The sequence below is a fragment of the Zonotrichia leucophrys genome, chromosome 3 (genome assembly GCF_028769735.1).
Source record: "Zonotrichia leucophrys gambelii isolate GWCS_2022_RI chromosome 3, RI_Zleu_2.0, whole genome shotgun sequence".
NCBI classification, from domain to species: Eukaryota; Metazoa; Chordata; class Aves; order Passeriformes; family Passerellidae; genus Zonotrichia; species Zonotrichia leucophrys.
In genome coordinates, this window is record NC_088172.1 from 82,757,926 (window position 1) to 82,771,026 (window position 13,101).

The 13,101-nt window shown below is 42.1% G+C and overlaps 1 protein-coding gene across 1 annotated transcript in view; it reads right to left on the reverse strand.

Annotated features, from left to right (window-relative positions):
- The window catches only part of PKDCC (protein kinase domain containing, cytoplasmic), a 35,773-nt gene that overhangs the window by 11,958 nt on the left and 10,714 nt on the right, over nt 1-13,101 (reverse strand). The window contains exons 2-5 of the mRNA XM_064709010.1: nt 8,936-9,058; nt 5,608-5,879; nt 1,754-1,833; nt 807-914 (exon numbers count right to left, since the gene is read on the reverse strand). Coding sequence (XP_064565080.1) covers nt 807-914; nt 1,754-1,833; nt 5,608-5,879; nt 8,936-9,058 — 583 coding nt within the window. The remainder of the gene's footprint in view (nt 1-806; nt 915-1,753; nt 1,834-5,607; nt 5,880-8,935; nt 9,059-13,101) is intronic.

Sequence of the window (13,101 nt, forward strand, 5' to 3'; positions counted from 1 at the left end):
ATCTTCATTTGGAACCCATCTTTCCCTCTTTACTGAGCTTTTGCAGCAAAGCCATAATTTTCCTATCAACTTGCAGTCAATTATGTTGACAGTTTGACATGAACATTGTACGTACACAAAAATAATTTGCAAAACAGCTTTTACAATTGTTGGGCTTAACAGTCATTTCCAGCACACATAATATTCTTTGACATATACAATTCCACAGCTGTCCTTCTAGGAAGAACATGCACCACAGCTTGAATAGCATAGAGACATGTTATGAAAAAGATACTGTTATTCAGCCTTGTTTTCATCCTGTTCTTTTTTTCTATTTTTTCATTCTATTGCTGGCAGAAGATGAGGGACACACTATTTTTCCTTTGCAAAGGAAGTACTAATTTACTTCCTCTTAGTCTTCCAATCAATAAACACTTATGTAACAAGAAATTCATTTAAAGTCCCAGGAAGCCCATGGGGGGTTACAGCCTCATGACTGGATTCTCCCCAATATAGGTTCAGGCAGGTTTTGGTACTACAACAGCAGTGTGTGGATGTGGTGAAACACGTTTTCCATAAATCTGTCATGGAGAACTCCCTTTGGATTTCCTTATTCCCATTACAGCCTGCTCACACTTATGGATGTCCAGCTACATCACAGAGTGAGAAGAGTTACCGGAGGCTCCCAGGAAGCAAAAAGCAGATAAAATATTATCACATGCATGATTTCAAGGACCACCAAGCTTTGCTTTCTGCACATTAGCCCTTGCAAACCCCACAACAATAACAAAATCTCAGATTTTTAGTTTCAAGGAAGATGACTTTACCAGCTTTTGGCACCCGGGTTGTGTTCTGCAGGTACTCCCCACTCTTATACAGATCCAAAACTCTCTCCAGCTGAGCAGCTGTCTCATCTATTCCCCAGTGCAGCTCTCCTTTAAAAAAGCAGAGGAAAAGAATTACTTAGATGAGGAACATCCTGCACAGGACAAAGCAAGGTTTTAGTTGAATGAAGCCCTAAGCTTGGGAGTCCCATGGTGCCCTGCTCCATGGCAGGGTGGTGACGTGAGCAGGAAATCCCTGAGTTCCTACAGGTTCCTACAAGTCACACACCTGACATGGCCCAGGCATTCCAGAGGCTGGCTCATCCAGCTGGTAGCCTCAGGCCTGCAGGCACAAAACATTGAGGAGAGCTCCCCACAAGGGATCAACATCAGCCAGTACAAGGAGCTCCAAAGCTTTGCTGGCTCATTAGCTATAGCCCAGCATCATTTATTTTCCCTTCAGATGTACACATGGAGCAAGGCACTGAAAAACCTCAAATCAGTGTCACAGGCAACTACTCTTGTCTCAAAGCCACTACTTTGGTAGTGAAGATCTATGGAAATGCCATTTGTGCCGCTGGCTTCTGAGGTATAAAACACCACTGATATCATTGACAATGAGAAAGTATCCTGGTTTTTATGATTAAAATTTCCCTTTCCAGGGACAGAAGTTTTTCCAGACCCCACATGGAATTGCCTTCTGATACAATTCACCCTGAGGTGTCAGAATGAAACATATATTTCTGTGAAGCCTAGATAAAAACTAAAAATGGGATTTCTCTGATGTATGGGCCCATTCTTGCCTTCTTGGTATGGGAGCAATTTCATTCTTGATAGAAAAATAATCTAGTTCTATTGCAGTGAGCACAAAAGCAGCATCCTCCCCTCCCAACCATAATAGTTACACTAAAAAAGCAACTACTTGGCATTACCATGTTTATTGTGATTACCTGTTGCATTGACTATCTTATCCAGCAATGGTCTCAGTGAGGATGGAGCACTGTGTGGAAGAAGATAGGTAAAAAAAAACCTGCAATAGAAAAGTAACCAATATTGACTTTTTTTTTTTTTTACAAGAGTTTACAAACATCTGGTAACTGCAGAACATCATGAGGAATAAAATTCCTATTGCTTATATGCCACTGACCTATACAGGAAATATAATGGTATTCTATACTCAAATAAATACATAGCTGAGACTATTCACACACAGCTGTCTGGCATACCTAGACCACGCTGCTACATACAAGGCTGCCTTGTACCTATGTGTAAATGTTCCATTAATACAGCAATTTGCTGTGAAGCCCCAAGGATTGTGACTATTTGCAAAGCTGTCTGTACTTCAACAAACTAAAAGGATGCCATCAACCCCATAAATCTTGGGCTTGTTTTTTTTTCAAACCTTGAAAGTGCATAAATTCAATTTCTGTTCATTTCTAATAAATGAAATTATTATTTTCTTTACTACAGTTTTCTTAGATTTTAAATTAGGTGCCAGGAGAAAGCCACCTTCTATTGTTTAACGCTGCTGGAATACAGAATGTCCTCTCTGTTCCTATCATTTATCTATAATCAAGGTATATTCATGTAGGTATTCACTGGCAGAGGTAGAATCACAGAATGGGAGAGGCTGGAAAGCACCACTGGAGGTCAGCTAGTCCAGCCTCCCTGTTCAAGCAGGGCTCCCTAGAACACTTAGGATTGTGTCCTCGTGGCTTTTAAATATCTACAGAGAAGGAGATTCCAAAATCTATTTTAATGGTTTTTATTACAAAAGAAAAAACAATGTGCCATTACCTTCCCTTGAAGTACATTTAGTTTTCATATTCTTCCTTCAGAGTTCTACTACTCTGCCAATACTACTACCTATTGTAACTAACTCAGGGTCACTGAAACCTAAGATGGAGATGGACAGGTCAGGATCTGGCAATATAAACAGAACTACCGGACATAAATATCAGCTAATGAAAAGCACAGGAACACAATTGGGAAATTGCCCTGCTTCACCTCTAACTTGCAAAGCAAAGTAAACAGTTTTTCATATACAGAGGCCATGTTGTCAAATGGAAACCCCCAGGGACTCATGCTCAGGAGGGAGACCAACAGATGCTTTACATAAACACAAATTAGAAAATTCAGTTACTGATACCAAAAATTGATCACAGAGGCAGGTATTATTGAGCTGACACTATTTATACAATGAATTGCTCTGAGAAGGTTACTCCCTTTTCCATCCCAAACCAAAATAACGTTTATGGTTTTCCCAAGTGGGGTAATCCACTGGCAGGTTTTCCTGACGATGAGTATGAAACAGCCAATGTAAATACATACAGAAATCTGAGAGCAGCAAAACATTTGTAACAAATAATTTGTCTGGTAAACTTGAGCTCATTGTTTTTGCTTAGAGATTATCCCTAAAGCAGAGTCCAACTGATTGTGAATAGTTCTTTGCTAAAATTCAGTAGCTGTCACTAAGTTTGCTCAATGCTGGCTGGAACCAAGTCACGGAGGTTATTGTTTTTCTGTAGCTACAGGGCCACAGAAACATGCGACTGTTCTGCTGCAAACACCCACATCTGAGATCCTGACATGTACAGACACGGCAGTCTGCACAACTTAATTGCAAGAACATTTGTTATTCATCGATTCCAGGGCCAGTGGTATCCCCTGTGATCTGCATAACACACACTGTCAGATCCTTTTACATTCATTCCTACAAATTGTTTCTTTTTGAGGACTATCTGATACTAATTTAAGAATTCTCAGTGATGGAGAATTCATCTCAGCCATTGGTTAATAATTCAAAATATTAATTTTGTTTACTTTCAAAACTGTCCAGTGCTTTGAAAACTGTTCCCCCAAACACTTGGAGGAAAACACAGTGAGACACATTTGTGACAGGAGGTAACCATCTGAAAGTCAAAACAGACCAGTTCTTGTAGAGGTTTCTCCTAAATGTTTTCTCTCCTTTAATTATTTACCTCATAAAGAAACCAGTAAGATAGGCTTAAACATGCTTTCAAGGTTAGGGTGTGCTCTGTTTTAAAATTACAGAGCACTCTTTTAAAAAGGGGTTTATGCATTGTTTGACATATTGCTGCTTTTGACTTCTATCTAACAGCTTCAGAGGGCAACCTCTAAGCCTACAGCAACAGAGTGCACCTTTGAAAATAACAAATTTAGCAGCCTATCCCTAATGAAGTGAGGATTTCACCTTCTGAGACAAGTGCATAGGGCTTGATGTAACTCCTTAGCATGGGTGGTCACAGCCTCCCACACCGTTCAACAAAACCCCATGTCTCTACGGAATTAAGGCAAAGCAGGGCCTGAGAACACTGGGGCACTGTGCATGAAATACACACTTGAGAGCAATTCAAAGGCAATACTAAAAACTGTATTAGAAAAAGACCACTTCCTTCAGCATGACCAGCAACCTGCCACAAGCCCACCACACCACAGACATGTCCCCACTTACAATCGAGATGGATGGGTGCCTATTAAAGGCTTCTTACCAAGAAACAGTAAAACAGTCTTAACCAAAAGCTAGCAAGCTAAGCAAGATCTTTAAGCCAAGCAAATGGAAATGGAAAATCTTGCAGGACACACTAAATACTGTGCTGCACCACTGCAGATGACTGTCATGTGGTGCAGCCCATTTCAGTGTGGTCAGCTAATGCGACACACATGCTGGTGAGCGCCCTGCAGAACCAAAGCAGAAGGCTCTCTTTGGAGCAGCCTCTCCTCACTGTGGTCTGGAAGGCAGTGAATGGCATGGCACTTGAAAGGGACGCCTAAGAAATGAGCACACTGCTCTGAGGTCTCCATCCTCCCATCTGGATCAGCCAGGGCGGCCGCCCAGCCCAGCAGTGCCCGTCAGACAGAGCAGCAATGGCAGGATGAGCACAACACTGAGCATCCACTACTGGCTCCCTGGAAAGCAGTGACATGGCTCCCCCAGCATCCCACACTACCCTCTGGGGATGTGATGGTTGATGGGGGAGAGTCAAGACCACAAACACAAAGCCATGGCCCAATAGGACACAGCTGTAAAGCTGGACACAGCTTTAGAATCAAATTTGGAAGATTTGCAATAGCTGAACACTTCCTTCAGCTGACCAACTGGTCCAGCATGGCCCACTGCCTACATGTCCCCCACTGCAGGCACAGCACTGGGAGTCAGTCCCACAGCACCTGCTCACACAGATCCAGGGCCGAGAGGGAAGGGCGAAAAGACCACCCTTGCTTTAAGAGGTTTGAGCTTAGACCCAGAATGTCAGCAGCTGAGGGTGGTCCCAGCAGCTCCAGGGACACACTGGGGCTGTTTTCACCCTACCACAGCAAGCTCCAGCAAGGAAAGGAGCACTGAACCAGAGGGCAGGATGTGAACTGAGCTCTAAGTCTCCCTCTGAAGCCAGCCCTTTGCTCAGCTGGTGGTGCAAAACTTGTGATGACCCCTCAACACACACCAAAGAGCCGCTGCAATTGTCGCACCACAGAGCTTGTGAGCCCCAAGCTCCAAAAGTGCTTATGCTTCACTCCTATGAAAATCTCTGCTTGAGAAGAATTCAGTGGGCTTCAACCAACACAGAATTAGACTGAGTGGTGAATCACACTCAGAGTATGCAAAATATTTCAAACGTTATAAATGCCATGTATTTTCACAAATGAAACATATATTCATGCCTTCACTTACTCCTGAGCACTGGTTCTGAGACAGCACGTGCTCATTGATGTGAATAACTGTAAAGGATGCTGGAGCTCTAGGCCCATCCTTAACTCTATATGGCTTTATCTGACCACAGACCTGTAGGCATTGTAGAGATTCCTCTTTTCATTCATGCTCTGACACCGTCCCTCAACCGAGCAGGGCAGGGTAAAGTTTCTCGCAGGGAATTCCATGAAGCAGTCACTGTTACTGGTGCAAGAGCTCTCCTCAACACTGGCATCATCCAGATCTGTCACCTTCAGCTCCCCATCCACGATCACAAACTGCCGAGGGCGAAAATCCAGTAATGTCACTGAGCCAAGAGGAGAGTGAGCCAAGTAATGCAGAAGTCGAACTAAGCTGAGACAGATCTGAAACACAAAAACATGGGTTCCTTACATTGTTTTCTCAGTGCAAAGTGTACAACAAAATCACTTTAGCTGAAGATATGCTTATAAATTTATGACTGAATATAAGCATTATAACTTACCCTCAAAACCAAATGTTGCAACCAAGGTATTTTTCACAGGATTAGCATAGCTGATTGTAAAACCCTGAGAGACTTGAAACAAAAATAAGCTTCTTTACAAGTGCTTTCCCACACTATTCTTGAGGCAGAGTTCATTGTTGCTATTCTTACTTTTACCAGAAATAAAAGCATTAACTTTTAATAACACTTTATGCACAGGCATTGACCACAGAGTCTGATCCTGCTCTTTTATAAACTCCAGGTCTGGAAATTTTGGCTGGATTGCCCTGCACCCATGCCTGGAGCTCCAACTGCAGACAGTGTCTGTATTGCCTCTATACTGATCCTGCCTCTTGACTGTTTTTATAATTTTTTTCCACGGTTTCCTCTGTTTTTTTCCTTTTTCCAGGGGAGAAGGAAGCAAATTCCCAGGAAGAGGAGCTCCACAGGTCCAGTGTAACCCTGCACCATGCCTCAGGTTAAGTGTATATGTCTCTCTGCCTTGATGGGTCTGCTGTGGTGCACTCTCTTGCAGCACACTGAGGCTGAGGCGGGAGCTCTGTGCTGATGTTTCACTTTTCCACTACAGATTAGAAACTTGAGTAACTCTTACTAAGCAGCAGCCCTGATGAATTTTGAATTCAGCCTCCTTACCAAAGTCCTGTTTTCAATTCATGCATTCCTTTAGAGTCCACTATGTAACCTATTAATTCAAAGGTAGCATGAACACAGTTAAATACTGGAATTTTTATTTTATGTATTAAATAAATAACAGGTCATATTCAGTTTAGCAGGCTTTTTACTTTCTATATATATTCTTTGTTTTCTATTAAAAGACAATGTTATGGGCATGTGCATTGAAGTAGTCAAACTCAAATTCAGTCTAGGAGCTTAAACATTACACTCAAGGGTGCACCTCAACATGTCCTTGGTAAGAAAGCTGAGCACAGCTGAAGTTATCCCTCAGACCCTTCACCTGTGGGACATTAGAACCATCTCACTCTTCTACCTAATCCTTCTCCTGACCAGACAAGAACATTTTTCTCCTACTTGCAGAATACCATAGTTCATATGGAGGTGCTTGTAGGTGCATCCAAATGTAATTATGGGATGCTAAACTTGACCACCCTTTACCTCCCCTTGGAAGGACACAGAACTCATGTCTGTGTTATCCTGCAACACACTGTAGAGAAAAAGCCCATCCAGCCCAAGCCAACCTATAATATAGGTATCTTCAAATGCCAACAAACCCAGAATTTAGGTTGAGCAAACCCACAGGTTGTCACCCAAAATTATTGCCTTTTCTCAAATGTCAAAAAGCCCCCTGTTCCCACACCAGCAACCTCTGTGCCCAACCCCAAGAGGCTCTGCTGTGCAGACCTGCTGCAGGCTGGGACTGCAAATGCCCCCTCACAACAAGCTTTAAGCACACAGGTGAAGGCTTTGCTCTGTGTCACACACCTATGGATTACTCAGCTTACTGCTCAGCCCATCCACACAAGGAAATTGTCAATTGTAGGAATGACCTCATGGATTTATGCAGTCATTTTCAGGACTGGACCACAAACAGGTCTCACATATCAAGAAGACAATTTTATTTCCTTCCTTTCTGTATTAGTTGCATCCAAGACAAAGGAATGAGCATGACATTATTTAGGACTTCATTACAGTGGCCACAGGAATGTTTCACCTGTAATTCTACCTCTGTGAAGTTTTTCATCTAATTCTCCTTTATCTTCCTCTGCAACTGCTCACTCAGAAATAGCCACACTGGAAAGAAACTTCTCTTTTTATTACCCATAATCTCTTGGTCATTTATTTTGTACATAATTGCTATCACAGTCCATTATTTGCATTCCCTGGATGAGATGAGCTAAAGGCAGGTGGTCCTGTGTTTTGGGAACCTTGCTGAGTACCTCTGCTGCTTATCAAGACCACGATTCTCTCAGGAAAAGGGAGCTGCAGCTTAGTGCAGGCAACACAACTTGCTCCAGCTGAGTACTCATACTCCAGTATGAGTAAAATAAACTCTGCCAGGGAACATTCCTGGGCACAGAAACTTAATCCCCCATGCACACTGGCTAGCATGGTCTCTGGCGAGGTCTGACCAGCACCGAGGCTGTTCTCCTACACTGTCCCCAGGCAGGATCCAGACAGCAGCATGGCCCAGAGACCATTTCCAGCAGGTTCCAATCCTGCTCACAGCCTGCAGAGAGGGCAGGAATGCAACAGCACAGCCGTGGGCTGCACCTTGCTCTTTCCACCCGGAGCTCACTCAGGCACTCTTTTAATTTTCTGGCACAAACGTAACCAAGCAATCCAAAGTGTGTTAGATGGAGACTCTGCTGCCTTTCAACGTCCTAGGGAGTGAACCTCAGACAACGACACATCCCCACACACACCAAGCCAGACAGCTGTCTTGATCAAAGCATTGCTGCAGTCTGGCTTCATTTTGGACAAATTAAGTGTGACCTTCGAGCTCCTGGTAAATTGCCAGTGCGCTGGACAAACTGGGTTTGAGATTTGTGTACGTTTATTTCACTCTTCCCCCAGGAAAAAAATGAACAGAGCAGGAAGCAGTAGAAAACAATTATAAAACAAACCTATGATAAGGATCAGGAGAGAAATGTAACATCCTTCTATTGTTTAAATCCCGGTTGCAGAGCACAATGCCAAAACTCCTGGGCCCCAAGCTTTAACAAGTAAGAAATGTTTTGAGATATCATTCAAAAACCATATAACTGGTTACAATTAGATAATACTGACAGACAAAATAACACAGTGTCTTAAAAACTACAGAAGGGGAGTGCTGAATACTGCTTCTAAACCAAGATGTAATCCTATGCAAAACAAACATTTAATAAATGTGAATTGTGCTGAAGAGTACACAAGTTCTGCTTAATAATATTATTTATTTTTCGCTCTTCTAAAGATCCTTATAAAACAGCTGTTACTCACCCGAAATCTGTCTTCCCAGGAAGTCTGTAAAAGCTGAATCATCTCCAAAGGCGAGCCCAGTTCAGTGATGGTGGTCAGTGTGTCTGGGATGTCATTGCTGTCTTGATAGCAATAGCCATAGAGCTGAAAACAACACAACCAACATCAGTGCAGTGCACCTCGGCAGGAGGATTCCCAGAGGAGGCTGTGGGCAGTGCTCCTGGCAGGATTGGTCACCCTGCAGGGAGCACAGGCTGAGGGACTGCATCCAGTGGGCTACATCCAACCCACCCTGGACTAGCTTATGAAGAACTGCAACCTGTGGGAAGGTCTCAACACCAGAGGTGTTCATGGAGGAGTGCCCCCCTGGGAGGGACCCACACTGGAGCAGGGGATGACTCTCAGGAGTCCTGTCCTGAGGAGCAAAGAGCCACAGAAACAGCCTATGGTTAACTGACCACAGCCCTCATTCCACTCCCCTGAACTGCTCAGGAAAGGAGGCAGGGAAATCAGGAGGGAAGCAGAGCCCAGGAAGAAGGGAGGAGTGGGTAGAACATGTTTTTAAGAGTTGGTTTTATCTTTTATTACCCTACTACGATTTGATAAGCTAAATTATTTTTTCCCTAAGTCAAGTATTTCACCCATGACATTAATTACTGAATGATTTCTCCCTCTCCTTAACTCAATCCACGAGCCTTTTAAAATACATTCTCTCTCCTCTCCAGCTGAGGAGGGGAGTGAGAGAATGGCTTGCATCCGGATAGGGTCAACCCCTGACAAATATATGTCAAAAAACAAGAATAATAATAATTTAACATATCTATGAATGCAGAAACACAAAACTATCTGAGGAGAGGTAATTTAACCTACACAATACCTGGCTAAATAATACTGACTTTATACTTAAAAAATACTGTAAACAGTTGAAATTACATTTTACTGTTTGGGCCTTGAGTGGCAATGTGTAGTTCAATGACACATCACCTTGAAAACGTTTATCTTTTGCCAGTCAGAAATTGCCTCTCTCTATACCTGATGAATTTCTGTGTAAATTATCATTAAAGCAGGGCAAATATTCCAAAATACCATCTGCCACAATTGAATCTGCTTCTACAATTTAAAAGCATTTAAATGGCAATTTCAGCCATGCTTCAGCTTCTTCTTTTATTTACTTTCCATGGATTTTTGAATGATTTCCACTTGCACAAATAATTGCACTAGAAGATTATTTAAAGACTGTGGAGGAGAGACTGTCTTGCTTTATATGGAGCGGGACAATGTCTGACAGGCTGGGGGACAGGCTTTTATGAACTCCCTGCCAAGCCCTGGCAGAGAAGATATTAAATGAGCCAGATAAGATCTGATCACAACTTTCCAGCCAGAACAGCATGCACATGAAATAAAATTAAATGTAATCTCTGCCCCCAGTCAAATAAAACATACAGTAAAAGGTTTGATGTGAAAATGCAGCATTGAAAAAAATGCCCTGTTGCTACTCCTCTGCTGCCCTGCCTTGAGAAATTTGATTTTTAAGGAAGATGACAGGGGTCTCCTCAGTGCTGAGGGCACTGCAGAGGAAGCCAGGCTCAGGCAGCCAGGACAGGAACTAATCCCGAATCAGAAAATTTGGGATCTCAAAGCAGAGTGCCATGGCTGGAGGGAGCGGCTGAGGCTGCACACAGCCCCTGTGAGCAGATTCCAGCACCCAGCACATTCTTAGAGCTTGTGACCTCCCCAGGCAGAAAAGCAAAGACCAGCCTAAAGTCAGCAAATATGGGATTTGTTATGAGCCATGCTGCTAGTTTTGACTGTAGCTGTCTACATTTAAAGGAAAAAAGGGTGCCAAAAAATGTAAAAGAAGTAAACAATTTTTCTTTTTGGTGTAAAAATGGCACTGTATTGCAAAACAGCTGCTTAAACATGGACATTAACCTAAACAAAAAAAAAGGAGCTAAAATATTTTATTTTAAAACAAGCCAAAAAGAGGATTTGTGATAGATGCCAACATGAACATTTCAAGTAGGAAAACGGACATTTGTCTTTACTGCCACAACCATGACAAAGATATTAACAGCAATAATTTCTCCATCTAGAGCCACTCAGACCACACTTGGGCTTGTTCCTTATCATCCGTGGCACCACTTTTGTGCAGTTTATTGCCAGGAGTTAAATCTTAGAGGATCACACCAGCACAACTGTTAAAGCAAACCAAAAGCTGATTTAAATGAAAATATTTGCTACAATATATATTATTTTCTCAGGGAAGGTTGGATTCTGCAGTCCTTACCAGCTTCTTCCCACCCCTCCTGTGTGTGGGCACACTAAGGAGATGGGCTGAAGCTTGGTAAATTTGAAAACTCTCACTTTTGAGTGTCAAAATCTAGCATCTGTTTCTGTATCATCCGCAGAATTCAGTTCTTGTCTTTAGCACAGTAATACTATCCACTGGGAAAAAAGCCATAAGGGAAATTAGCAAGCAATCCAGACTGGGAAATGACAGTATCGCAGTAACTGTTGGTTCACAGTAACACTGAATACAAAAAAGGTATCAATATCCATCAGACATTGCCAATATTTGTGAAAACAACTCTGGGAATAGAAATACAGAAGACAAACAACCATTATCCATTTCTTTTGATTATACAAACATAATACATATATATATTTACACTAAAAATATTGAGAAATGAGTCTCACTATCTATTTATGTGCATGTGATCACAGGAGTAGAAATTCATTACAGTGCCTATTTTTGTCAATTATATCCATGAATGTCAATAGTAATAACAAGTTAGGTTTGCTCTCAGGTGGAATTTTGCCCACAATTATTTCATTTTAGTGTCCAGTTTGTACCTTGGCAAAAGTCTTCACTGCCCAAGTATCTGACTACATCTATAAACTAACCTGAGCTCTTTATTGATTTTACTTAAATGAAACCTCTCCAGATACAGTGTTACTACATAATTATAAAGAGTTATAAAAGCACAGAAGTCTGAGATAGGAAGGATTTATTGGGCCGCATTTATACTTTTCCAAATGAACTCCTGAAACTAAATGCAAAAATGCACATGTAATTACATGGCCATATTTGTATGGGCAATTACCATGATTACAAACTGGGCAAGTCCCAACAGCCAGTTAAGCATCTGAAATGGTTACATTCATCCCCTGCTGATGAACCACCACCCAGCACACAGATGGCACAAAGTACAGAATATATTTGGATGCAAAATATTCCCAGGCAGCAATACTGAGGCCTTCCATTTAAAAAGCTGACTTACACAACACAAGAAACAAGTACAAGGGTACTACCCAAAACATTTTTTTAACTTCCTTTTGTTTTTGTCCAATCCATTTTAAGGTCAGAAATGAGACAGAATGGTTTGTATTCCCAGACAGTGAAGTAAGAAGCAGATAGCTGGTGCATATAATAACAAGAAAAATAACCACACGGGGAAACTGAATATAGCTGGAAGCAAAAGATGAGCCAAAATATCTCCTCTATCTGAAATTCTATTAGGTTGGACATCATTCTCAGCGTCACAAAGCTACACTTCAGACATATTGAAGAGTGATGGTTTTCATACGCTTTTTCAGTATGGTTCCAATTAAATGAATGGAAAGAAATACAATCCCACATCTTTTTGCTATCTCGAGTCACTGCATTTAAATGCCACCCCAATATATTTTTGTGTAGAATCTAATAGCAAACAGTCACGATACTGGGATGCCTTTCTGTCTGTTTAGAAAAATGTATGCCAGATATGAAATGTTGACCTGTTCTCACATCATGTGCTGTAATTCATTTCTTTCGAGCAGCCCCTTCACCAAATTATTCCCTTGCTGTTTGGATTTTCTTGTTCATAAAGGCTCAGTCCTGCATTAGTCTTTCTGCACCCAAAATCCCCACTGACTCCCAACAGTTTTTAGGTACACTGGGCATACAGGTTCAGCCCTGTGAAAGTTACATTGCATTGCAGGAGCCCGTGTCCCTACAGCCGGCCAGTTCACCTCCCTTTACAATTCCCTTTTACTACAAATTATGGGGACAGAGGTGCCCCTTTCAGAGGAGCTGGGGCAGCAGGGGAGGGCAAAAGCAGAGGTCAGCCTCTACACAAAAGCCAACAAGCTTACTGAATGAAAACACAAAAAGAAGAACCTTATTAAGCTGTCATCAGCAGGGTAAG